This window comes from Phocoena phocoena, chromosome 2 (genome assembly GCF_963924675.1).
Source record: "Phocoena phocoena chromosome 2, mPhoPho1.1, whole genome shotgun sequence".
Lineage (NCBI taxonomy): Eukaryota > Metazoa > Chordata > Mammalia > Artiodactyla > Phocoenidae > Phocoena > Phocoena phocoena.
In genome coordinates, this window is record NC_089220.1 from 174,210,665 (window position 1) to 174,238,600 (window position 27,936).

The 27,936-nt window shown below is 37.7% G+C and overlaps 1 protein-coding gene across 1 annotated transcript in view; it reads left to right on the plus strand.

Annotated features, from left to right (window-relative positions):
* Positions 1-27,936, plus strand: part of KIF5B (kinesin family member 5B) — a 42,240-nt gene that overhangs the window by 6,981 nt on the left and 7,323 nt on the right. The window contains exons 2-20 of the mRNA XM_065872489.1: positions 247-334; positions 7,993-8,066; positions 9,064-9,168; positions 9,664-9,712; positions 10,235-10,290; positions 10,375-10,462; positions 10,626-10,750; positions 12,218-12,322; positions 12,638-12,783; positions 14,016-14,164; positions 14,763-14,956; positions 15,808-15,876; positions 17,861-18,067; positions 19,943-20,086; positions 25,217-25,405; positions 26,054-26,171; positions 26,730-26,791; positions 26,886-26,995; positions 27,749-27,850. Of these exons, the coding sequence (XP_065728561.1) occupies positions 247-334; positions 7,993-8,066; positions 9,064-9,168; positions 9,664-9,712; positions 10,235-10,290; positions 10,375-10,462; positions 10,626-10,750; positions 12,218-12,322; positions 12,638-12,783; positions 14,016-14,164; positions 14,763-14,956; positions 15,808-15,876; positions 17,861-18,067; positions 19,943-20,086; positions 25,217-25,405; positions 26,054-26,171; positions 26,730-26,791; positions 26,886-26,995; positions 27,749-27,850 (2,180 nt within the window). The remainder of the gene's footprint in view (positions 1-246; positions 335-7,992; positions 8,067-9,063; positions 9,169-9,663; positions 9,713-10,234; positions 10,291-10,374; positions 10,463-10,625; positions 10,751-12,217; positions 12,323-12,637; positions 12,784-14,015; positions 14,165-14,762; positions 14,957-15,807; positions 15,877-17,860; positions 18,068-19,942; positions 20,087-25,216; positions 25,406-26,053; positions 26,172-26,729; positions 26,792-26,885; positions 26,996-27,748; positions 27,851-27,936) is intronic.

Sequence of the window (27,936 nt, forward strand, 5' to 3'; positions counted from 1 at the left end):
ATTTCTGTGCTAGGTTCTGGAAATACAACAAAGACTAAAACAGACATGCTTGTTTTTGTGGAGTTTATTCTAGTGGATTTGTTCTTGGGCCCTAAGGTCCTTTCTGCAAAGATTCTGTGACATAAAGTGAGGCGTAGTAGGTATCCTATTTTGAAGGTTAAATATATGATGACATCTTTAAAGGAGCTTAGAAATGTCTGTTCACCTTTAATCTGTGTAGTTGAAACCCTTGTTTCTGTTTTTCAGTCCAAGCCTTATGCATTTGACCGGGTGTTCCAGTCAAACACATCTCAAGAGCAAGTGTATAATGACTGTGCAAAGAAGATTGTTAAAGGTAAATATATTTAACCTGCTGAGTTGTTTCAGCAATAAGTCAAATTTTGTTTGTGATCTCTCCTGTTTACCCAACGTTCTATTTTTCATTTTACGTTCCCTTTCCCTTTAGTTAATTGCAGCGGTTGTTTAAATAATGAAAAGGTCAAATATAGTTAATAAATCTATCGCTCATATTCCATGAACTAATTTATATACAGTGTGTTTTTAAGAATGTTATGAGAATTATAGTGTGTGTACATTCCAGTTAATACTATTAACCTATACTAAGGTATTTTTCAGGTTTATGTTTTCTAAAACCATAGAACCTTAGAGCTGAGAGGGTGTTAAGTGATTATCTGGACTTACATCCAGTTACTGCAGAAATATCTTACATCAAAGGGATCTTATGATTAAATAGCCATTACTTCGTGAAATGCTTTATAGCACTTCTTGACAGGTCTAATTGTTAAAGAGTACTTACGAGATTGAGGCAACATCTGTCTTCCTATAGTGTTCACCAGCGTAGATGGGTTGGGATTCAGTATCAAGTGGAAGGTTAGGATTAAGTAGGAGTACAGACATTTCGTCTAGTAACAGGAGGAAACGTAGAGTTTATGGATAGAAGTAGGTCCATTCGTGTGATGGCGGGAAAATGTACATGTTCTTTTCATATTAATTCCAGTTTGTCTCTGATGTAGGGAGCGAAGTCATCACAGAGAGTGAGGATGGGAGAGGAGGTTCTAGGAAAAGGTACAGAGTCTTCTAGCAGTGTGGAAGTGAATGGATTAGGGAGGTGTGGCAGCATCGCCAGGCAACTTTAAGAGCCCACTTGTGGTTAGCTGCCAGAGAGCTGAATTTACCCAGTTTTATTTTGCCAGGCAAGTACAAAAGAGGGAGAGAAGGGCAAGCGATGTAGTCGAGAGTGCTGCTAATGGTGAACCCTGGAGTCTAAGCTGCCTGAGTGGGGGAGGCAGGATTTAAGGGACAGTGAAAAAAGGTGGTAAGGTTAGTGTGTTATAGTCTCAGTGGAGGCAAAGGTTTTTGGAATCAGGGTAGTAGAAGGAGTAAAAGGAAGTGGATACTTGGTGTTAGGAAGACAGTGCAGTTAGTAATGAAAGGTCTAGAGTGTGACCATGGACTTGGCATTGGAAGGAGAAAAGGATAAGATCATGGAGAAAATTAGGTTCAAGGACCTAGAGGCCAGAGTATCATCTAGTACATGGACGTCTAGTCGTGGGATCACCCACTATGTGGACGTGAAACCACCAAGAATCACAACAGGTATGGAATTGGTGAGAGACAGTGGACTGGAGGGAGAATTGGCTGATTCTGTAAACGACTGCAAGAAAGAGGAACAGGCAGTGTCATCTTTTGTTGTAAGCATCAAATAGTTTTCCAAATGGATCTGTCATGGAACGCAATTATACTACATTCTTTGATTTTGACTTACTTTTGTCGTCAGTATAGCAAAAGATTGCTTTTTTAATAACATGAAGTTGTTGATTCATGAATTCATGGGCAGTTTAAATGTATGAATCTTTTTCACATCCACTGCAGCCAACGTTAGACCCCAATCCACACTTCAATATTGGAGCTTTTTTCATCAGGCATAGAACCAGCATTGCGTATTTTTTCATCTGGCATCTGCACAGGCCTTTAAAGTGCAGGTTCCATTTTGTTCATTTTAGCTCATAATCCTATTTTGAGTTTTGTTTTTACAGTTGTCTTACAAGGGATCTGAGCTGGCTATCAGCATGTTTTAATAAGTCTGTTATGGTGACAAGGATATTGAAGGCTTTTTTTTAAGGTCTTCATTTAAGCACAGTGGAGTTTGGAAAGTATTGCTATGAATCATTTATAAAGTATGTAATGGGCCATGGTTCTTAGCCTAATCTTCTAAAAATGGAGTAAGTTTTTTGGCAGTTATTAAATCATACTTGATATTTAACCAACTTCAGATTCTCTTACCTGTACAGTTGTCTAGTTCTTAGCTTACCAACATATCCACAAGAATATAATGAAAAGCTTGCATCCTTTTGTGAAATCATGGTGCATGACTCTGGTGTTCCCCCAAAGTACTAGTTGAGTGACCCAAACAGGAAATGAGATTAGTTCAGCCATAGCTTTTCCTCAGTGAAATTTTGGTATATTTGTCTGAGGTTCCCAGAATCGATTGACTTTTTGCTTTTTGAGAACGAGTGTAGCATTTACAAGTTAGTCATCTTTTACCTCCATTCCCTGTGGCTTTTGTGAAATTTTTATCCATGGGATGTAATTCTCTTACAACTAGAAACTTGGGCTCATTTAAAGCCATTCTTTGGCCATCCTACCCACCTCAGACCCGAAGCCGCTCTCAGCAGTGTTTTTTCTGTTGTTCATTTTGCACATGGTGTTGTAGAAGACGGTAATACATCGTTTGTTGACATAGTCACCTTTTTCTAGGCAGTGCAGGTCTACTCACTTCTGAATATTTTAAAAGCTCTCTTTAGGGCCTTTTTGTTTTGTTTTTATAAGACTCACTTATCCTGGGTTTTTACCTTTCTCATACTGTTTTAGTGATTTTTATCTCTTTTGTATATCTTCAGTTATGAAGCCTCTTAACAATAGGCTCATACCTACCTTTCTCAGAACTCTGCAGTCTGGTCCTGACATCTAGTGTATTTGTTTCTACTACCTTTTATACTGTTTCATTACTATTTACAACTCTGAGATGACATCATTCTTTTTTTGAAATCTCTCTCCTTTTCTCAACATTTTGATACTTTTTACCTTTTACCAGCAGATTCCTGCTTTACTGTTGGGAACCGAGTTCTGGATAGCAGTTCCCTTCTTTGCAGTATGGTTAAGAGCATAGACTTTGGAATCAGACAAACCTAGGTTGAAGTCTAGGCTCTGCCACTTTCTAGCTTGTGACTTGTAGCAAGTTCCCCAGCCTTTCTAAGTCTCCATTTCCTCTGCTGCAAAATAAGGGTACCGTGAGGATTTTAAAAGATGATTCATGAAAAAGTACTGACTTGCCCTGGACAAGAAACAAATGTGGCGGAGTTACCAGTAAACATGTAGCTTTAAGGAGAGTGATGGGGGTGGGGGCTAGGTGAAGTGTCAGGGCAGGAAAGCAGTTAAATACATGGCACGCTGGACTTGGGCTATTCACTGGCACACAGGTCAAGTGGAAGGCCATGGTAAGAAACTGGTAGGCAAGGACTGGCAAAACGATGGGTGAGCTGGTATTTCTTCTGAGACGTGGATTTGATGAGCAAGCTGCCGGGACTGAGGCGAGAGCAGCTCGTGTGCTCTGGGCTCCTGACAGCCCACCGAGGTTGCATTGTTTCATAAATATCTGTACAAGTATATAACTTACGTATAGGGCTGTTAACTTTTCCTTTTTGTAGATTCGTCAGATAGATTTTTTTTGTTTGTTTTCTTTTGAGCATGCTTTGTCCACTTGTATTCTCTTGAACTCTGAACCCGAGTGATGTCTACAAGTTGGTTTCCCTGGTATAAAGTAATTGTCATTTATTCAATATTTGCTATATGCCAGGCATCTTACCAGGCCTCCAGGGAGTCCCCAGTTTCCCACCATAGCTTCCTGACCTGGACTGTGTGCCACTGTATCCACCTTAATTTTTCCAGGTGTAGCCTGCCATGTATTTATTTTGGTTCCTCTGTTCCTTGAGAATATAATGTAGTAGTTAAGAGCTTGTCTTTGGAACCAAGACTGTCTGGGTTTGCATCCCAGCTCTATCTTACTGGCTGTGGAACTGTAGGCCACAGTTTCTCAGTTTCCTCATCTATAAAATGGGACTAAAAATAGTACCTTCCATAGGGTTTTGTGAGGATTAAGTACATTCATATATGAAAGATTATTAGAGCCTGGCACATAATGCTTTCAAATGTTAGCAGTAATGTATTTATTTTTAAATTTTATTTATTTATTTTTGGCTGTGTTGGGTCTTCTTTGCTGTGCGTGGGCTTTCTCTAGTTGTGGCGAGCAGGGGCTACTCTTCATTGCAGTGCGCGGGCTTCTCGCTGTGGTGGCTTCTCTTGTTGCGGAGCGCAGGCTCTAGGCACGCAGGCTTCAGTAGTTGTGGCTCACAGGCTCTAGAGCGCAGGCTCATTAGTTGTGTCACGTGGGCTCCGTTGCTCTGCGGCATTTACTGCCACCAGGGAAGCCCAGCAGTAATAATTTTATATGATGACTTCTAATTTTCACAGCCTTCCCCTAAGCAGACATTCTGCCGATGAGGAGGCTGAAGTTCAGAGAGATTAAGTGACTTTCAGAAGGTGATAAGCTGTTCCTTCACTTGCTAAATACGTTTTTCTTGTTTACAAAGTATGAAAGTAATATTTGTCCATAGTTCCACCTCTGTCTGTTTCTCACAAGAAAGGCAAAAGTATATTATAGAAGGGGAGGGACGCTTTAGAAAGATGCTGTATGAGTATTCGTAGTAATCATTCAGCAAGCATTTGAGTTCCTGCTAAGTGCCAGGCACTGTGTTAGGGGTTAAACGCAGCCCTGGCCTCAAGGATTTTACAGGCTAGTGAGGAAGGCAGACAAGTAAACTGATGGTTGCAATACACAGTGATCAGTATTATGATTAAATGCATGTGCTACAAGAACACCTTGGGACTCTTTCCTAGATTCATTTGGGGGTGGAATAGGATTGGAGAGAAGTAAAGCCTAAGCTAGTCTTAAGGATGCACAAGAGTGGGAGGGAGAGTGAGGGATTTACTCCAGACAGAGAGATGCATGTGGGCTAACAGAGGCAGCCCACATGAGAAAAGTATCACCTCTGTAGGGAAGAACATACATTATGATATGACTGTGACGTTGAACCGTATTAAGTTGTCAGATTCAACCATTTTTACCAACAAAAACAACAGTGTGAGGGGAAGGATGGTGGGAGATGGAGCTGAATAGGCAAAAAAGAGCCAGTTCCAAAGGTGCCTAATTTTATCTGATTACAGATGCGTGCTTTCTGGGATTTTCAAAGAGATGAGTATTATATTTGTGTGTGTGTGTGTGTGTGTGTGTTTAAAAGAACTGTACTTTTAAGATATGTGCATTTCATTGTATGTAAATTTTATCTCTGAAGAATAAAACTGCAGAACACTGAATTCTAGCCAATGGTGTATGCATGCTGGAGTATTTAGGCGGAAATGAAGTCTGCAGTTCACTTTGAAATGCATTAAATAAATAAGACAGATTAAGATGATTAAGGCAAACAGTAAAATGATAAGTTAATGATAGAATCTTGGTAGTGGTTATAGGGGTGTTCACTGTAAAATTCATTCCGTTTTTCTGTACGTCTAGACTTTTTCATAATAAAGCGTTGGCAGTTAAATCACTATAGAAAGCAAAGGTCAGGAATGGATTTGAAGGTAGGCAAGAAGGGATTATTATGTTCCTAATTGATAACAGTTATTACTTTAATTATAGCCTGGAGCCTCTAGAAACCACCTAGTCACTGTTACATCCCTGCTCCCAGAACAGAGCCTAGGTCGTAGTGCTCAGCAAATACTTGAGCATTGACTATTTCGTAATCTCTGTAATCATATAAAATTTTAAAGTTTTGCTTGAAGTCCCAAATACAGACATGTGGCATACCTTGATTATCCTATGAGCCCTCATATGATGTATTTCACCTGACACAAAATTACCGTAACATCCTATAGACATATGCTACTAATATGATCTTGGGAAGGTCACTTACTCATTCACCTACCAGTATTTATTAAGTACTTATTGTGGTAGTTGCTAGGTAATTGGATCATATCATGAATGAACCTTTCATGTATAGATCTAACAAAATTAGGTTTTATGTGATTGATTAAAAGATCTTAAGCAGAGGGTATGATACTGACAGGCTGAGAACAATTATATGTAAAGGAAGTGGATTGGAAAGGGTCTGGTGCTTTTTTTTTCCCCAGGTGATTGCTTCTTCAGAATTACAGAAATATTGTAATCTTATCTATTTTATTCTTTTTAAAATTTTTTTATATTGCTTTGGTAATTGTAACAAATGTACCATATTTTTATTTATTTTTGGCTGCGTTGGGTCTTCATTGTTGCGCACAGGCTTTCTCTAGTTGCGGCTTGCGGGGGCTACTGTTCGTTGTGGTGCGCGGGCTTCTCATTGCGGTGGCTTCTCTTGTTGCGGAGTATGGGCTCTAGAGCGCAGGCTCAGCAGTTGTGGCTTGCGGGCTTAGCTGCTCAACGGCATGTGGGATCTTCCCGGACTAGGGCTCGAACCTGTGTCCCCTGCATTGGCAGGTGGATTCTTAACCACTGTGCCACCAGGGAAGTCCAGTCTTATCTGTTTTAAATGTGATTCTTGAAGTTATTTTGCTTCCCTTCATAAAACTGAAAAGATTTTGAATGAAAGTTTCAAATGTTTGAAATCTCGTAAAATCTTCCCAGGGAAGTAAGTACTAATACCTTCTTTTCCTTATTAAATATTTCTGTAGCAAATCTGTTATCTAGTTAGCTGTACCCAACGTTGGGACCTTTAAAATTTTCTTTTCTTTTTTCTTCTTCCTTTTTAAAATAATCAATTAAAAAAAGACAAGAATTGACTTGCTTACTACAGGTTTACTTTCCACTGTTAACATCTGCTGTTTCCAACTGAGGTTTCTCTTTTTACTTTGGCTTCCTCTAAAATAGAATGTAATTTTTTATATAAATTTATTTATTTATTTTTGGCTGCGTTGGATCTTTGTTGCTGCGCACAGGCTTTCTCTAGTTGTGGCAAGTGGGGGCTACTCTTCATTGCGGTGCGCGGGCTTCTCATTGCGGTGGCTTCTCTTGTTGTGGAGCACGGGCTCTAGGTGTGCAGGCTTCAGTAGTTGTGGCTCGCAGGCTCTAGAGTGCAGGCTCGGTAGTTGTGGTGCATGGGCTTAGTTGCTCCACGGCATGTGGGATCTTCCTGGACCAGGGCTGGAACCCATGTCCCCTGCATTGGCAGGGCGGTTCTTAACCACTGAGCCACCAGGGAAATCCTAGAATGTAATTTTATAGTACCTTTCTTTTTACCAAAACAAACAAAAACAACCAAACCAAACAAAAAAAACAAAACAAAACATACTGAATCCCTGAAAATTGGAAATTAAAAGGTCACCTTGTTCACTCACATCCCTCCCAACCCCACCTTTAGCCTAGTAAAGGAAGATGCTTAAATGTTAATGGTAGGCCTTAGGATACACAAAGGGCTAGAAAAGTTTTTCACTGTTTTTTTGGGTTTTTTTGAATTCCACGGGACCTCCCTGATAATCGGTTTTGAAGTAGGACTGGCCTTGTTACACTTTGTATAAGGAGGTATGTTGTGTGGGTTTGTGAGGCTTAACCACCAGTTAACCACCAATCAGTCCTACTTCTAAAAGCTATTTCATATATGTGTGCAAGCTGCCAGAGCACTGTTTTTCTTTTCAGTCACGTAAAGCTTTGGAATACAGGTGTAATGACGTCTGAGATGTACATTGACAGGAGAGATGATTATGAGCAGTGGAATTTAAAATTTCCTTCTTGCTGACAACAGAAAGTGATCTGGGCTGGAGAGAAAGGAATTCCTTAGGTGAATCATCACTAAGAGGATTATATTAATATATTCTTGTTTCCTTTAATGCCTTGCTTAAGGGGAAAAAAATCCCTAATGTATAAAATCTCTGATTTTTTCATAGATGTGCTTGAGGGGTACAATGGAACCATATTTGCATATGGACAAACCTCCTCCGGGAAGACACACACAATGGAGGTAACATCTCACAGTCTGTGCTTAGATGTAGTTTGCTGTGCACAGGGCACTCATTCGTTATTTGTGACATCGTTCACCATATGCTTAAACAGCTTTATTTACTCTATTGCTTTGTCTCATGGGCATTATACATGAGTAACATCGTTGTTGCAATCTAATCAGTTCCTGAGTTTGAATGGTGAAACCGTATATTTGAAATTATATCTAGCTTTGTTTTATCCACATAACCACAAAATTATGCATGTTTTAGAATTAAGTAAGAATTCTCTGTTACCTTATAATGGGAAATCTTTAATGTTTGTGTACTTTCAGTTCTATTCAGAGCACTTAATTTTTTCCTCCTCTCCTTGGTCGTGTCCATGTGTCCGTCCTGTTTCCCCACCCCCAGCCGAATACTTGCCCCTCTTCTCTCATAAGAAGGTCTCCAAAATTATCAGAGCTGCTGTTAATAATAAATGTGAACCTGCTCAAGCTTTGCTTCTAGAACACAGCCTGTAATTTTCTGCCACTGCTACAGAGTATCTGCTTTTATCGTTTATCTGAGCATTCCATATAAAGTAAATGACTGGCTTATTTTAGTGTCACTCATGTTACTCATTTCCATAACGTCAGAGAACAAGCACATTCCTAGCATTTGGATGAATTTGACTTGAAGTAGATGCAACAATGCAGATTTATATGCCGAGCAACTAACAAACATTTTCCTAGAATGTGTTCATTTACAAATTTGCATAATCTGATCTAACAATTAAATAAAAGGCTAAGATCAGTTGGTAACCCATATGGTTGGCATATATTATTTATGTGCAACTTACGAAAATATGTAACAGTTGAATTAGGTTTTTTTAGGTATTTTATACAGCCACATTTTGTTTCACAAAAAATTGCAACAATTAGAATTCCTATCCTCTGTTGACTGTAAATTATAGATTAAAAGTTTTGATTTTTAATTTGTATATTACAATTTGTTTAAGAACTGGTTTTGTTTTCTGTTTAGGGTAAACTTCATGATCCAGAAGGCATGGGAATTATTCCAAGAATAGTGCAAGATATTTTTAATTATATTTACTCCATGGATGAAAATTTGGAATTTCATATTAAGGTAAAATCATTGGGGAAAGGTTGTATTTTATTTTATTCCTAGAATAATTCTGTTCAGTACTTTTTCTTTTAAAAAAGTATTCTTAAATATTTTAAAAATTATCTTACAGGCAGGTGTAGCTGAAAGATTATTAGAATTAGTAAGGTCAGATCCCTCATCTGCCATGGTAAACAAGTAAGCTGAGCCTCTCTTGCCTTAGCTGCCTTCTCTGTAAGATAAGGGAGTTTGGCTACAAAGCTCAAAAGTTCTGACTAATTACACCTAATTGTCTAATTTTAGGAGACGATACAGAGTGGAAAATGTACTTTAGTTACATAAGGGGTTTGGTGGATTTAGGGCTTCTCATTAGAATAAGAGCTGTGGCTGAGTTGTCCCTGTAGTCTAGATGGTACCTGGAAGTCAGACCCCAGTAAATATTTAATGAATAGGTGAATAAATTACTTTGTAATTTTAAATGGTTGATTTTTCTTTTCCTTTATTCCCTCTGCCCTTTAGGTTTCATATTTTGAAATTTATTTGGATAAGATAAGGGACCTGTTAGATGGTAAGTTAAGTTCTTGCTCTTCGATCGTTTTTCAATATACCACATACTGCTTTTTTTTAGTAGTAAATGTGAGACCATTTCTGAGTAACCTATATGAAATTGACTTAGATTACAGGAAAAAGTTTTAATTGAATGCCTTTGGACTTATTGAAAGCATATATTGTGGGCGCTTTGTAAGTAGTAATTAGCACATTGGACTAGAGTCCAGGAGCCTGAGTCTTGAGCGCTCATCATCTGTCGGCTGTCGGTCAGAGACACTGTCCTTGGCAAACCATTGAACCACTCCAAAGTGTGGGTGGCAGACGTTGGCCTGGACCTAAAATTCTATATTGCTGCATTGGTTTCTATATAAATCTCCTACTGTTTCTATAGGCTTTTGCTTTTATAGTGATATCTACATATTTTTGAAGTTTATGTATTATTATTAGGCTGCTTGGGGAGAGAAACAGTTGATTGACTATTTCACAGCCAGTGTTAGGGTTTAGGTAAATGTTGTTAATGTTATTTATTTTTCTTTTTCAGTTTCAAAGACCAATCTTTCAGTTCATGAGGATAAAAACCGAGTTCCCTACGTAAAGGTATGTATAATACAGAATATTTAGAAAAGCCCTACAATAACATTTTTTTAGGATAGTGACATACTTTAAAAATTTGTTTTACAGGGGTGTACAGAGCGTTTCGTATGTAGTCCAGATGAAGTTATGGACACCATAGATGAAGGAAAATCCAACAGACACGTAGCGGTTACAAGTAAGTAGCCTATGTATTAACACTAGTTAACGTACAAACTGCCTTAAAATATCTTATCAAGTTGATTAACTGTAAGGTTTCTCTTAGGTGAAATAATGCTGTAGAAGCTGTTAGTAAGGGAGAGCCGTGTTTGCTGATAGTTGTTTGTGTGGTTTCTTTGCAGATATGAATGAACATAGCTCTAGGAGTCACAGTATATTTCTTATTAATGTAAAACAAGAGAACACACAAACGGAACAAAAGCTGAGTGGAAAACTTTATCTGGTTGATTTAGCTGGTAGTGAAAAGGTAAAATCTTTATATTCTGATAGATATCTAAGCATTTTTACGAACTTTAACTCAGATTTGGGCTTTTGCATTATTTATTGTTACATATTGAAAATGAATATCAAATTGAATTTGGTAACATTTTTGAGAGTTACAAGCATTTATGCCAATGCTTTGTCATTACAAATTTACTGTCATTTGGGCCACAGTCCAGTTCAACCAATAAGTGTTATCCTTGACTTAAGGTGTGTACTTTTATTGAGAATGTGTTGAGTGTATGTCATTAAGAATTTTACTAGGTATCCTTTTCCTAATTTTTAGTATCTATTTTATTCATATTGGCAGTGAGCTCTCTCTGAAAACTGGTAACTATCCATTAGTCCTTTCGGATTTTGTTGTACTTCTTTCTTTCTGACGATTATTTAACTATTCCAGTCGTATACAATCTGATTCTAGTTTATGTCAAAACCAAAATAAGTTCAAATGTTTTAATATTGACCTATATGTGAAACTTTTTTGCTGTTCTGCTAATCTGTTGTTTCTTCTGATTAGAATGACATACCTGTTCCCTTCTACGCAAAGTCTTATACACACACTTCAAAGCCCGTCTCTAATTTTGTGAATACTGAGAGGCTGTTTTTTCAGCCATCATTGCTAACATATTATTCTATTATCTTTAATATATATTTTATATTTTTCTAATAGAAGCAGGTTTGCTTATATAATATAAATTTGGTCTCTCTCTTTAACAGTTACAACATCAACATTATGCTTCAGTAAATTTTTTAAAGTTTCTCTTTAAAGGGGGTTAACAGGCCTCCCTGGTGGCACAGTGGTTAAGAATCCGCCTGCCAATGCAGGGAACATGGGTTCGAGCCCTGGTCTGGGAAGATCCCACAGGCTGTGGAGCAGCTAAGCCCGTGCGCCACAACTACTGAGCCTGCTCTCTAGTGCCTGTGAGGTACAACTACTGAGCCTGCACTCTAGAGCACGTGAGCCACAACTGCTGAGCCTGTGAGCCACAACTACTGAAGCCTGCGCGCCTAGAGCCCGTGCTCCACAACAAGAGAAGCCACCGCAATGAGAAGCCCGCGCACCGCCACCAAGAGTAGCCCCCGCTCGCCGCAACTAGAGAAAGCCCACGCGCAGCAGCGAGCATCCAATGCAGCCAAGAAAAGGGGGGGGTAACAAATTAGTAAACTACAAATGTACGTGTAAATTGGTTAATTTCAGGAGCACACCTAAAAATAAAATTTGGTATCTTCCTAATCCCATTTTTGTCATGCAGCTAGTTACTTGACCAAGGTCTCAGAAGAGTCATACTCAACAAATAATGATAACTTACGGTAAATGCCTGGCAAATAAAATCATGAAACTTTCCCTTTTCTGTTTTACTAGTTACTGATGACCTCTGAGCTGTTTATAAAAATCAAAGAAAATCACCTAAACTCGTAATTTTGTTTTGTTTTTTTAAAATCTTATGTATAGGTTAGTAAAACTGGAGCTGAAGGTGCTGTGCTGGATGAAGCTAAGAACATCAACAAGTCCCTTTCTGCTCTTGGAAATGTCATTTCTGCTTTGGCTGAGGGTAGTGTGAGTATACTTGTCTTCTATTTCCCTGTCGTTAGTTAGTGGAGAATTACAGATAGATACCTACATGTGCATGGATGTGTGAGTGAGAGAGGGATTCACTGAATCAGTATGTATGAATAAGTTGTCTTTTAGGGATTTATTTTATAGTATTAGTATGTATATCCTAGTTTCCATCTTAATAACTAGCATTTAAAACAACTGAAATCACTTTGTAGTTTATTGTAAAGTAACATATTTCTACAACAAATTTTATTACGTAGAAATCCATTGGTCCTCTTTGTTTTTTTTTTCTTGTTTGTTTGTTTTTGTACATAGACATATGTTCCATATCGAGATAGTAAAATGACAAGAATCCTTCAAGATTCATTAGGTGGGAACTGTAGAACCACTATTGTAATTTGCTGCTCTCCATCATCATACAATGAATCTGAAACAAAATCTACGCTCCTGTTTGGTCAGAGGTTTGTTGTTACGAAAATGCAGTCTGTACCGCCTGCTTCTCTGCTGCTTGTCTTTTTAAAAATGTTTGTATTGAAGTATAGTTGATGTATAATATCATGTAAGGTGTACAGCATAGTGATTCAGTTTTATATATATATATTCTTTTTCAGATTCTTTTCCCGTATAGGTTATTACATAATATTGAGTATAGTTCCCTGTGCTGTAAAGTAGGTCCTTGTTGGTTTTTTATTTTATGTATAGTGTCTATATGTTAATCCCAATTGCTTCTTATCTTGTTATAAGTGCAACAGAAGTCTTTATGTGATTGATATTATCACCCATATTTTAACTTCCTGGTTTATGTTTTTGTCTCCTCTTCTGGACTAGAATCACCTGAAAACCAAGTATTACATTTACGTACCCTCTGTAGAAAATGCTTGTTGAATTAAATAAAATTGAATGGGATATCAAAAAAAGAAAAGAAAATGCAGTCTAAATGTAGATAGGCCTTTTGTTTATTAAATCCAGGAAAGTTTCAGGTAGATATTCAAATCAGTGTGTACTGTTAGTGTGCTAGACACAGTTTTTTAATTGAGAGGCAGATAGTATAACCAAGGTCCATCTTGTAGGCTGCTGGGGTTTGAGTTAAGTTTTAGTACTTAACTTTTAGTACTAAAGTTAGTACTATTAAGTACTAATTTTACTGCTTAAGTTTTAGTGCATTACAGTCAAATGTTAACTTGAGTCGAATTTATGTGAGAAGCTTCAATTCAGCATTAAAGAAAACAAACATTTGAATCAGATAATAAAGCAAAACCTGACACATAATCTCCTATGTTAAGCCTGTTGACATATGTGACCTGTTCACATAGTGAGATAACCATATATGAGATGGCTAGCCTGGGAAAGTCAATAATGATGACTCTGTCTCTGAACATCATTGATAATTGCTTTTCTTAATTCAGCCTTATAAATGAATTGGAGAAATGATGGGCTCGTGTTTTTTTATACTCATCAGGTTTTGTTGTTGTTTTTTAATCTATTTACAGATGTTGGGACTGACCCAAATTTAATGGATTGTAAATAAGCACCGTACTAATTGTAGCTCTTAGGATTTAGTCAGAGATAACTGGACAAGAATAGTTAAGTTAAATTACCAGCCACACACGCGTATATTACAGAAATATAGATACCAGTTGAAAGTAATTGTCACATTCTTCCCCCCTCCCCTTTCCCCAACTACTTCTCTTAGGGCCAAAACAATTAAGAACACAGTTTGTGTCAATGTAGAGTTAACTGCAGAACAGTGGAAAAAGAAGTATGAAAGAGAAAAAGAAAAAAATAAGACCCTGCGGAACACCATTCAGTGGCTTGAAAATGAACTCAACCGATGGCGTAATGGTAATAACTTATGAATTTGTTGTTTTGAGTTTGCTGAATCCAGATTTAGACCTGTTTTATAAATTTAAAAGGCATTAGGGATCATCAGATAAAAATGAATAAAATCTTTTACATTAAATTCTGATTTTACCTGAAATAATAAATAGAGGCATAAAGGCCAACTAGCTAGCTATAGAAGTCTCAAGATGGCAAGATGCTTAGCTTAGGGTGAAATCAATTAAAATGATAAGATTTGGTGACTGGCTTTAGAAGATGGGGGAGAGTCAAAGGTAATTCCAGGGCTTCCCTGGTGGCGCAGTGGTTGAGGGTCCACCTGCCGATGCAGGGGACATGGGTTCGTGCCCCGGTCCGGGAAGATCCCACATGCCGCGGAGTGGCTGGGCGCGTGAGCCATGGCCGCTGAGCCTGTGCTCCTCAGCGGGAGAGGCCACAACAGTGAGAGGCCCGTGTACTGCAAAAAAAAAAAAAAAGGTAATTCCAACTTTTCATATCTCAGGGACTGAGCAGATAAAGTTGGTAAGAGCTGCTGAAATTGAGTAAAATTGAAATTAGTTTTAGACACGTGGGTTTTATTAACCATTCTGTTGTCTTATTTTAGGAGAGACAGTGCCTATTGATGAACAGTTTGACAAAGAGAAAGCCAACTTGGAAGCTTTTGCAGTGGATAAGGATATTACTATTACCAATGATAAACCAGCAGCCACTATTGGAGTTACTGGGAACTTTACTGATTCTGAAAGAAGGAAGTGTGAAGAAGAAATTGCTAAGTTGTACAAACAACTTGATGACAAGGTAGGTATTGTTCATGTTCAGTTCTGTTTTGGAACATTTTTGACATAGGTATTTTTATGTTCTAATTTCAATATTATGGGTCCTTGTGACCTATATACATCTTCCTAGATTTCTGTTAACTTTTTCAAGATCATTGTATTAACAAAAAATATAAAATCACAATCTCTGTTTGTATGTAGAAGCTGTATATGAGGCATATCTTTTTTTCCCTTTTCTTTAAGCTAAAAGAACTTTCAAAAGGAAATTTGGCATGGGTCCTTGGAGAGCCTTAATGAAATGTTCTTAGAGTCAGGGATCTGAGGGCTCTAATAATAAAAGAGATTAGACAGAGGGAACAGAATTGAGTGGAAATAATATCTTTTGCTTTGATTATATCAGTAGTGTGAAAAATAGCACAATTTTGAACCAAGTAGAGAGTGTGGGAAGAAAAACAGTAAAGAGACCAGAAGAAAATTGTTCTGGCTTTGTTTTTGGTTTTTGTTGTTAGGTGATGTTTTTATTGTATTTTAAACAGAGATGGTAGGTAGGTTTGAAGTGGCTACCTGGCTTTATTTTCAATACAAAGCTTTCAACATGTTTATTACTTTTTAGCATTTAAAGTCTTTAATGAATAGCTTTCATAAACGTAAGCCTTTTTTTCTTACTGTGTGATAAGTATGTTACTATGATGGATCATTGAAATTCCATCTGTTTCAACGCCGTCCTAAGATAAGAGATTGGAATAAGCTGTGTTGAGTTTGGAGAAAATGACTTTGAAATATTGGGGGGTGGGAAGGAATCACAATTTGTGTTAGGAATCAGTTAGAACCAGGTTGTGAGCTACTTTGTTAACCTGTTACTAAAAATTCTAGGATGAAGAAATTAATCAACAGAGTCAATTGGTAGAGAAACTGAAGACCCAAATGTTGGATCAGGAAGAGGTAAACTGAATACCTGTCATATTGCTTCCAGGAAAGCTTTATAGTCTGTCATTGTCACTTAAATATAAAAGATGGAGGCACCTACGGAGCTCGGAATATACTCGAGTACATTTTAAAAATTTTTGAATATGTTCGTGCTTCACTGTGGGTATCCTATGAGACCAGTACATCATACAGACTGAAGCAAAGATTGACTTCCTCTTAAGGTTTTTGGGGGTTGGGTTTTTTTTTTTTTTTTTTCAGTTTGAGTTCTGACTAGAGGGGGTAGAATGACTTTTTTCTTTTTAACTCTGTCTTATTTCCTTGTACAGTGCTGTTTTGTCTTATTTTCCCCAAAACATTTTTCTTTTTTAAAAAATTTATTTATTTATTTATTTTTGGCTGCGTTGGGTCTTCGTTGTGGTGCTTGGGCTTCTTGTTGCGGAGCATGGGCTCTAGGCACACAGGCTTCAGTAGTTGCGGCACACAGGCTCAGTAGTTGTGGCTCGCAGGCTCTAGAGCGCAGGCTCAGTAGTTGTGGCACACGGGCTTAGTTGCTCCTCACCATGTGGGATCTTCCTGGACCAGGGCTCGAACCTGTGTCCCCTGCACTGGCAGGCGGATTCTAAACCACTGCGCCACCAGAGAAGCCTCCCAAATCATTTCTTACTGATCCTTGGGAAAGACTACACTGAGCTGGAGTAACCTTAGATTCCCCCTCCCTTTATGAAGCATATTTCGTCATGGAAATGATGAGGGAAGGAGTATAAAAAACAGTTAAACACAGATATATGTCTAAAGGGATTATTAAAGAAAATACTGATTTCTGAATTGTATTGGCTTTGTTTTTAGTAATTTGTAGTTTAGGGTATGACTTTTATCGAGGAAATGAGAATGTCAGTGAATAAGATCATTTTTTACCCCTTCACCATTTCTACCCTCATCTAACCTGTTGTTCATTTCTGTCATCTTCACTTTCATCTTATTTCTTTCAAGTTCCTTCTCTCTAGTTTTTCACTTTGGACCCTCATTTCATCTCACTTGGCAGAATGGGGGGATAATTGAAAAATGGTCCTTTGTTTAAGGTTTGTTCTGGGGATGGGAGCAAAGACTATACAGCTTCAGTGAGAGATACCCAGCATCAGTGAAATTAATCCTGGTCAGATCATCTTTATTCTTGTTTGACCTCTCGTATTGTTTCTCAAAGGAGCACTAGTAACATTGCATAATTCTCCATTTATATGGTTCTGTCCTGCACATTATAGTAGGACAGTGGGCATCCCTGGCTCCCACTTCGAAGTGCCATTGGCATTCTGCCCCATTAGAAATACTCCTATACATTTCCAGATGCCCCTACTTAAAAGCCACCGACCCTGGGTGATTACAGTATTCTCCTAACTAGTCTCTTGGCTTCTTCCAGTTCAAATTTTATTTACTGATAACAGGTTTTCCTGAGGCATGGCTCAGGTGCCACCCTCTGTTGCCCAAAGAAAATCTAAACTTTTAAAACATTACTGATTTCTTTCTTTTTCTGTGCCCACTATTGTGAGCCTTGTATGCCTTTTTCTTTCTGTTATGTTAGTTTGTACATGACAGAAATCTTCCTGTCATAGCCACCTTCTCCATGAATACCTGTCCAGAAATATCCCCCCCTTTTCCTATACTACCAAGCACTTTGTCATGTCCTATCTCCTTTATGGCTCTTATATTTCATTTTGTATTGCATTTATTTGTGTACCTGTCTTTCTTCTACTAGATTCCTCAAAGGAATCTTTGATTTCCTTTCCATCTCCCACAGTGTCTAGCACAGAGCCTGCACATAGTAGGCATTCAGGAAATCGGTTGAATGAATAAGTGTTACCATGCATAATAACATCCACATTTCATTCCCTTTGTGATTTGCAAATGATAACGGAAATAGGTTATTTTTGGTTCGTATACATTTTAAAAACCTGTGTACGTTTAAAAACCTGGGTAAAACAGATATTTTTATTCCTTTGTATAGCTTCTGGCATCTACCAGAAGGGATCAGGATAATATGCAGGCTGAGCTGAATCGTCTTCAGGCAGAAAATGATGCGTCTAAAGAAGAAGTAAAGGAAGTTTTACAAGCCTTAGAGGAACTTGCTGTCAACTATGATCAGAAGTCTCAGGAAGTTGAAGACAAAACTAAGGAATATGAATTACTTAGTGATGAGCTGAATCAGAAATCGGTAGGATATAGTTTTCTTTCCTAATACTATACAACAAGTATTCTTAATTGAAAAATTACCTGAGTAACTTATTTCTGTATAAGCTCAAGATTGATAACGTCAGTTCTTAAGGAACTCAAGTGTCAACTTTATTTCCTCCCATATATGAAGCCTTAAAGGTGGAGGGAGGAGGGTTATCTTTTTAGTTTCTAAACATCTATTAATACGTAATTAAATGCTATTTTAAAACATATTGACTATTCCAAATATTATTCTACTGTTATGAAAGTTGGCTTCTAGTTGCTCAGTAAAGTTATTAGCTAATTGTTCAAACTAGAATTGAAAATGTGCACGTAAAAATAAAATAGCAGGATATGTAACTTACGTTTTGTTCACTGTTACGTTTCCAGCACTCGGACCAGTGCCTTCCTAGGACAGTGTAGTTGGATCCTCCTTGTGATTCCCCAGGGGATGAGGGTTTCGTTTTCATAGCTGTAAGGCAGGAATTGCTGCCCCCCAACAGTGATGCCAGAAATAGTATACAGCTGTGATTGCTGCTGCAGTATTTTGAGTATCACCATGGATGAGCTCTTTTTCTTAAAAGTTTTCTTGTCGTTAATGCTAACTTCTTGTTTAGGAATCACATTTAGAGTTGGACCCAGGGTCACTGCTCACTATTTATCTCCCTGTCCGTGTCAAGTGTCTACAGGAAAGCAGTCAACACTAAGATGGCATTTTTAAAAGGCTTCCTGCCCCTGGAGAAGTTCCTTTTCCCTTTTTAACCTCCCAGCTTACAGTTAGCTTGTAGTTACAGTTTAATACCGTGGAGATCAAGACACCTTTATAACTCTTAACTGAGTTGCATTATTAGCAAACCTAATTTCTGTTTGGAAGAGCAGTAGGAGTCTCTTACAACTCTGTAAACTGTAAGTGGGTCCTTGGTCACCGATTTCAGTCTTTAAGGCAGTTCTGTTTGTGTCCCAGTGTATATATCAGCAGTGTATTGGTGAGGAGTTAGAAGCCCTGGAGTGTCTGCTGCTTTTTATATGCTTACAATGTTGCTGTTCCGCTGCTAGAGAAGATGTCCGGTAGTTTAGACATGGTGTTACACTGCAGGTCAAACTGAGTGAACACACAATATACCGCTATTCAGATACTTAAGGAAATGAGCAGCTGAAATGATACTAAAAGATATTGACTAAAAGTCAGTAACCTACATTTAAAATGCAGTATCTGATCTGTGATATAATGAATAGTTTTACAGCAACCAGATTCGGTTGGGTTTTCAAAATTGTGGTGACTTTGTTGCTGGTAAGCCAGCTAGTGTTTTAAATTTATAATTATAGTAATTTAACTCAGATAGTAATGCTACTTTATCACTCTCTCCTGGATAATTGCTTGTATCATAGTACGAAAGTAGTAGTAATTATCAGGTGGATTCTTTTCAGAAACTTAAGTAGTATATAAAAAGCAGATGAAGAAAACATACCAGCCATCTAGAAGACTGTGAGTTGCATTCTAACACTTATTTTCTCAGACTCAGTTTCCACAAGCATACCATACTATGGTCATAAATGAAAAGCAAATATAGTTAATTTGGAAGTTTTCCATTTCTAAGTAGAAAACATTACCCAATCTCAAAAATGAGTGAAATAATACAAACTGTTTGCCCTTAATGAAATTACAATATAGCTACTTTACATGGTCTCTTAGGCCTAAAATATTTTTTAAGTTTGAGCTGGGAGCTTTCGCAGAACTCAGTAGAGAATTCAAGAAAATGAAAGCAGAAAATAATGGTTTTGCGAGTACTAGGTGAAAACTTGAAATACCTGTCAATATTTGAATTGATCTTTCATTTAATAGATTTAACAGTACCTTTTGTTTTGGTTCTGTTAGGCAAGTTTAGCAAGTATAGATGCTGAGCTGCAGAAACTTAAGGAAATGACCAACCACCAGAAAAAGCGAGCAGCGGAGATGATGGCATCTTTACTGAAAGACCTGGCAGAAATAGGGATTGCTGTAGGAAACAACGACGTAAAGGTAACTGTAATTACCAAATATTAAGCATGATAATCTTTACACAATTCATACTTTCTTTTTTCAGAGTTCTTTCCGTACCCATTACCTCCTCCTCACAACAGCCATTTGTAGTAGATGGTATTAACTTAATTTTAAATAGCCGAGGAACAAGGGGGAGAATAAGGGGTGCTTGGGGAGACATGCTCAGTAAGTAGCATTTATTTGGACCCCATGTTTGTGTTTTTCCTCTTTGTAAAGATTTTGTGCTTAGAAGTTATGTTAATAAATTACCACACAGGAAGTATGTAATTGAAACAACAGTGAAAATTAGCTCAAGGAGTAAACTGTGAATGAATTTGATTGCTTTAAATGTTTAAAAAGATGAAAGGTGAGCACTGCTAATTAATGCGCTCTCTCTCTTTATTTTGAAAAATTTCAAACATATAACAGTAAAGAGAATAATATGAACCTCAGAGTTAATCAGTAATCAAAATTTTGCCACACTTATTTTTTCTTTTCTAATAAGCTTTTTCAGGATGCTAATACTGGTTATATTAGCACTAGCTTGTGGTAAAAAAAAAAATTTGTGACCTGGTAGATTTTAAAACTTAGACCAAAAAACCAAAGACTCTTAACTGCAAAAACATACACATAACGTGAAAGATTTGTATGTTGTAGTAGGTATTTGTTTAGACTTCCTTTTTTGATTAAAGTCTAGTTATAGTAACAAAGAGAACAAACTTAAACTTGGGTTTATAGTGAGAACCAACTAAGCAGCCGTTTAACAAGAGTTGGAAATGAAATAAAAGTTTTCACTGTGGAGCACACATTCCTTCTGTTAGATGTTATTCAGAGCTACTGTTTGTTGATGGAGGCAGGCCTTCGTTCTCGTAATCATGTCATTTTTTAATGCTGGCTCACCTCATCGAAACAGAGCAAAGTGTTGTTATTAAATGCTGGATGACATGGCTTGCTCTTTCTTCCCCATCAGTCTGAACATCCTGTCCTGTCCTGTTTATGGTGAAGCAATGTGAGATTGATCGAGCTCTGTGGGAATCTTCTGGGATGAAAAAGTAGATTTCCTTCATATTACTGAACACTAGAAAGGTGTTGTTCAAAATTTGCTTTGTAGATTTGTGACTTGTTTTTAGAAAAATCCTTCCATTTCATGTTCAAATAATCTTAATTAAGTGAAAAGTGGTAAAGATAGAGAAAATAAAGAGTAAGACTGGCTTATGTCTAGTGGCAGAGTGATAATAGTACAGATACCCTGACACCTAAACCGCTTTTTTCACTAAACCATTACAGTATTTTGAAAACAAGTCAGCCTTGCAAATAGGTTCTTTAAAGAAAAAACCAGGATCCTCGATATTTTTGTGTTTTGCATGTAGTTCTTTTCCTGTTAATAAACATCAGTAAGTGCTGCTTGAGCTCTACTTGTTTTGTGTTTTTTACATTATGGTTCACTAGATCATATGTTCTTAGCTTTGTAAGAAACTCCCAAACTCTCTTCCAAACTGGCTTATATAGCATTTTTTGTTCCATCCAGCAGTGAATAAAAGTTCTGTTAATTCACATCCTTACCAGTATTTGAGGTCATCAGTTTTTTTAGTTTGAGCCATTCGAACAGATGTGTGATATTATCTCGTTGTACGGGTTTTTTGTTTTAATTTATTTTTTATTTTTGGCTGCCTTGTGTCTTTGTTGCTGCACGCAGGCTTTTCTCTAGTTGCGGCGAGCGGGGGCTACTCTTGATTGCGGTTCCCGGGCTTCTCATTGGGTGGCTTCTCTTGCTGCAGAGCACGGGCTCTAGGCACGTGGGCTTCAGTAGTTGTGGCACTCAGGCTCAGTAGTTGTGGCTCGCAGGCCACAACTGTGGCGCACGGGCTTAGTTCCTCCGCGGCATGTGGGATCTTCCCCGACCAGGGCTCAAACCTGTGTCCCCTGCACTGGCAGGCGGATTCTTAACCACTGCACCACCAGGGAAGTCCTCATTGTTGTTTTAATTTGCATTTGGTTGTTGGTTTTCTTACCTTCAGTTTTAAGAGTTCTCCTTGTATGTTTTGGATAATAGTCCTTCATCAGGTATGTGTTTTGCAAATATTTCTTCCAGTCTGGCTTATCTTTTCATTTTTTTAAGTGTCTTTTGTAGAGCAGAAGTTTTTAATTTTAACAAAGTCCAACTTACCAATTTTTTTCTTTCATGGATTGTGGTTTTGGTGTTATATCTAAAAACTCATCTCCAAGCCCATGGTCACCTAGATTTTCTCCTGTGTTATCTTCCAGAACTTTTTTAGTTTTGTATTTACATTTAGGTTTATGATCCATTTGGAGTTAATTTTTCTGAAATTAAATTCTTCTGTATTTACATGTGGATGACTAGTTTTTCCAGCACAGTTTATTGAATTGAATTCCCTTTGTCAGAGATTAATTGACTGTATTTGTGTATGTCTATTCCTAGGCTTTCCACTCACTTCTAATGACCTATTTTTCTGTTCTTTTTTCAATACCACATCATCTTGATTACTAGCTTTATAGTAAGTCTTGAAGTTGGGTGGCATCAGTCCTCCAGCTCTGTTCTTTAATATTATGTTGGCTACTCAAGGTCTTACCATTTAAACTTTAGAATCACTTCGTCAATATCTACAAAATAACTTGGAGGGGCTTTGATTAAGATTATATTATATCTATAGGTCAAGTTGGGAAAGACTGACATCTCAATATCGAGTCTTCTGTCCATGAATATGGACCGTCTCCCATTTATGTAGTCCTTCTTTGATTTCTTTTGTCATCTGGATCTTACACATACTATGTTACATTTAAACAACCGTGTCATCTGTAGACAAAGACAGGTTTATGTCTTCCTTCTCAGGCTCCTTATTTTTTTCCTCTCTTTTTTTTTAATTGAAGTATAGTTGATTTACAATGTTGTGTTAATTTCTGCTGTACACCAAAGTGATTCACTTATACACACACACACACACACACACATACATTCTTTTTCATATTCTTTTCCATTATGGTTTATGACAGGATATTGAATATACATCCCTGTGCTACAGTAGGATCTTGTTTTTCCGTTCTACATATAATAGTTTGCATCTGCTAATCCCAAACTCCCACTCCTCTCCCCTCCTGCGCCTTGGCAACCACAAGGGGATGCCTAAGAGTGGGATTGCTGGATCATATGGCAACTCTGTTTTTAATTTTTTGAGAAACTGCCATAGTGTTTTCCATAGTGGCTGCAGCCGCTTACATTCCCACCAGCAGTGTAGGAGGGTTCCTTTTCTCCACACCCTCTCCAGCATCTGTTATTTGTAGACTTTAATGATGGCCATTCTGACCGGTGTGAGGTGGTACCTCATTGCAGTTTGGATTTGCATTTCTCTGATAATTCATGATGTTGAGCATCTTTTCATGTGTCTTTTGGCCATCTGTATGTCTTCTTTGGAGAAATGTCTGTTTAGGTCTTCTGCCCATTTTTTGATTGGGTTGTTTGTTTTTTTGATATTGAGTTGTGTGAGCTGTTTTGTATATCGGGGAAATTAAGCCCTTGTCAGTCACATCACTTGGAAATATTTTCTCCCAGTCCGTAGGTTGTCTTTTCATTTTGTTTATGGCTTCCTTTGCTGTGCAAAAGCTTTTAAGTTTGATTAGGTCTCATTTGTTTATTTTTGCTTTTATTTCTATCGCCTTGCGAGATTGACCTAAGAAAACATTGGTACGATTTATGTCAGAGAATGTTTTGCCTATGTTCTCTTCTAGGAGTTTTATAGTGTCATGTCTTATGTTTAAGTCTTTAAGCCATTTTGAGTTTATTTTTGTGTATGATGTGAGGGAGTATTCTAACTTCATTGATTTACATGTGGCTGTCTAACTTTCCCAGCACCACTTGCTGAAGAGACTGTCTTTTTCCCATTGTACATTCTTGCCTCATGTGTCAAAGCTGTGTGATTGACCATAGTTGTGTGGGTTTATTTCTGGGCTCTCTGTTCTTTTCCCTTGCTCCATATGTCTGTTTCTGTGCCAGTATCATGCTGTTTTGATTACTGTACTTTGTATTGTCTGAAGTCTGGGAAGGTTATGCCTCCTGCCTTTTTCTTTTTCCTCAGGATTGCTTTGGCAGTTAAGTCTTTTACCTGCTTGGTCAGGTTTATTCCTAAGTATTTTTATTTTTTTGGTGCAATTTTAAAAGATACTGGTTTTTTTACATTCCCTTTCTGATGTTTTATTGTTAGTGTAAAGAAATGCAACCAATTTCTATATGTTTATCTTGTATCCAACTACCTTGCTGAATTCCATTTATCAATTCTAGTAGTTTTTGTGTGGAGTCTTTAGGGTTTTCTGTATATAGTGTATATCATGTCATCTACATATAATGACAGTTTTACCTCTTCCCTTCCAGTCTGGATACCTTTTACTTCTTTTTCTTGTCTGATTGCTCTGGCTAGAACTTCCAATACTGTGTTGAATAGAATTGGTGAGAGTGTCTTGTCTTGTTCCAGATTGTAGCAGGAAGGTCAAGCTCTTATTTTTTTGCCGTGCTGTGCAGCTTGCAGGATCTTAGTTCCCTGAACAGGGCTTGAACCCATGCCCCAGCAGTGAAAGTGCTGAGTCTTAACCACTGGACCACCAGGGAATTCCCCTGAGCTCCTTATTTTTGACACTGAGTATCGTACTGGAATTTTGTAATGAAAGTTACTAAGGAATGTACACTGACCACAGTTCCTCCTTGGAGAGCTTAAAAGTCATCATTTCCCTGCCACCTAAACATCATTATTTGTTAAGTTTTGAACTGGACATATACATGATTAACAGTGAATTTACTGTAGAGGGCCTTTGAGGAGGAAATCCAAAAATTGAAAGAGGCAGCGTTCATTAGTGTTGTTGGTTTGTTTTTACGCTTACATCCATCTTCCTTGTAGGCATGTATTAACTTTAAGTTTTAGAAAGTAAGGAAAGCAAAAATCAAGCTCTGCTTTACTCACCCTTTATTAAAAACAATATTTAATAAAAGAAAAAATTCCAGACTTCCTACAAATGTTGAGTAGTATTAAAATATTTAATTTTGTTTTAAGATTTTAGAGTCTAATTGGGTAAACACTAACTAGACATTTCTGTCTTTCATTTCTGTTTCCCTTTTTCTCACAGCAGCCTGAGGGAACTGGCATGATAGATGAAGAGTTCACTGTCGCAAGGCTCTACATTAGCAAAATGAAGTCAGAAGTGAAAACCATGGTGAAGCGCTGCAGACAGCTAGAAAGCACACAGACTGAGAGCAGCAGAAAAGTGGAAGAAAATGAGAAGGAGTTGGCGGCGTGCCAGCTTCGCATCTCCCAGGTATGTGCCGCAGAGCAGGGTCCTCATTCCTGAACAGCCGTGTGTAAAGTTTATCTATTGTGAACGTGTTACTAAAGATGACCTTCCGTAGGTTATTTTGAGTAACAACATTAAGAGGTTAATTCAGTTAGTTTTTCTTACTCTAGCTGCACTAAAGTAACATGCATGATTTAAGTGGGTTATATTTGGTAACGTGTACGTTACCTATAGGAATTTACTAGAGAGCTGTGACTGATGTGACTGTTGAAGGATCTAGAAGGATTCTGGGGTGGATAAAAATGCGGGGCTGATTTTGTGGCTTTGGCAACTAAATGGGTGAGACCATTCACCAAGATCGGAATTGTAGCAGGAGGGATGAGGGTAATAATGTTCGTTGGAGATAACAGTAAGAATATTATCTCATATGTCAGCCTTTAGTGCCTTATTTTATAAGTGTTAAAAACTTGTACACATGACCATTTCATTGATTAAATTCTTTATCATTGTAAATCTTGCCCCTGAACATTTTAGGTTTAAATATCTTATTCTGTAAATGTATTATATGTTTAGATAATGTCGATAAAACTTGCTTACTTTCAAATATTCTGGACAACAAAGTATGTATCAGAGATTTTATTCCACCTCATAGCAGTATATTTTTCCCAAAAGCATGAAGCCAAAATCAGGTCATTGACTGAATACCTTCAAAATGTGGAGCAAAAGAAAAGGCAGCTGGAGGAGTCTGTGGATTCCCTCAGTGAAGAACTAGTCCAGCTTCGAGCACAAGGTACTCACTTCCCGGTTATTTATGAGTTATATCTCTATTGTAAGTTATTACCTACTTTAGTATAATTGTAGTCAACATTCACACTGATAGAGATTAGTAGGAATACAGGTAACTTGGAATAGTAAACGAATAACACATTTTAATGTGGCTTTGAAACATATTTTTGAAATCGTGTTTGAATATTCAAGTGGCCAGTCTAGGAATTTCCCACAAAGTTATGAAGTGGTGTGTGTGTGTGTGTGTGTGTGTGTGTGTGTGTGTGTCCTGACATAGGGGAAAGCTGTTTCATTTCCCTACCGTGTGCTAACCCATCTGTTCCAGGACTTGGCAAAGAAAGTAAAGGAAACCAAAGAAAGTAAAAGGAAACACAAAGACTATAAAGTTACAAGTCAGTATGTCTTGAGCATAGAGAGCAAGATTTACCGTTTGGCATTTGGATAATTTAAAGTCAAGTACTGTTAAGGAACATAGCCTCATAAAACCCATTTGCCCCTTGGTTTATATCAAGAACTCTAAGGCCCATTTCCTCTCTTCTGTTTTCTCTCCCCACCCAAACAGAGAAGGTGCATGAAATGGAAAAGGAGCATTTGAATAAAGTTCAGACTGCAAATGAAGTCAAGGCAAGTTCGACGTGGCATTGGATCCTCACAGTTTTCATTCATCCTTGTTAATCTTGAGTAATCTGACGTAATATCTTTCCCCCAATGATTTTAGCAAGCCGTTGAACAGCAGATCCAAAGCCACAGAGAAACACATCAAAAACAGATTAGTAGTTTGAGAGATGAAGTCGAGGCAAAAGAAAAACTTATCACTGACCTTCAAGAGTAAGTATGCTTTCCTCTGAGATAGCAGAAACTACTGGTGGACAGTATATCCTTATTAGAAACCTGCATTTTTCTTTGAAACGATTTTTGACTTGAAAATGAAGAATCTTTTCATTTATGAGTGGAACTTCTAAGTTCCATAGGAAATTTTGGAAAAACATCTTAGGTCTTTTGATGTAAATATTCAGTAAAAAGTAAAGAATTCCCAACTTCAGCCATTATTACAAATAGATACTACTGTCTCCTCCGAATCATTTCCTTAACTTTTAAAAAATATTCTTAACTGAGAAAAACTTTATTGGAAATTGTGGATTTTAGAAGTGTGTGTTTTAATAGGAGTTATCATCTCCATTTTCCTGGGACACATTTTCCTACTTCCAGAACCATATGCGTATAGCACAGAATTTATAGAAATTTGAGATCTGTGACCAAATCATGATTTGAGTAGGAACCAGAGGAGAGTAACAAAAAACGATGGCAAACTTTGGGACATGGGGATTATTGTTAATGGATTTAGGGATAAGAATTCAGGGAGATGAAAGATACAAAATCAAGTTATGGTTTCAAACCAAAGTATAAAAAGTACTGTGGGCTGAACGTAGCCCAGTCCTCTTTGCTGCTGGGGGTCACATCCTAACAGAGGAGGCCTGCCGTGTTTGAATGGTGAGACTGTGGAATTGGAGAGTTGGAAAGCTTTAATGGCAACATCTAGAAGATGGGGATGTTGATGCTGCGAGGTTTTTACTTTGTCAGCCAGAACCAGAAGATGGCATTAGAGCAAGGGCGCCTGAGAGCAGAGCACGAGAAGCTGAAAGCTACAGAGCAGGACAAAAGCAGAAAGCTACGTGAACTTACGTGAGTAGACCCTTAGTTCAAGTATAAAAGTAAAAGCTAAATGAGAGAGTTACTGGCATTACTCTCAGAAATATCCAGTGGATAAA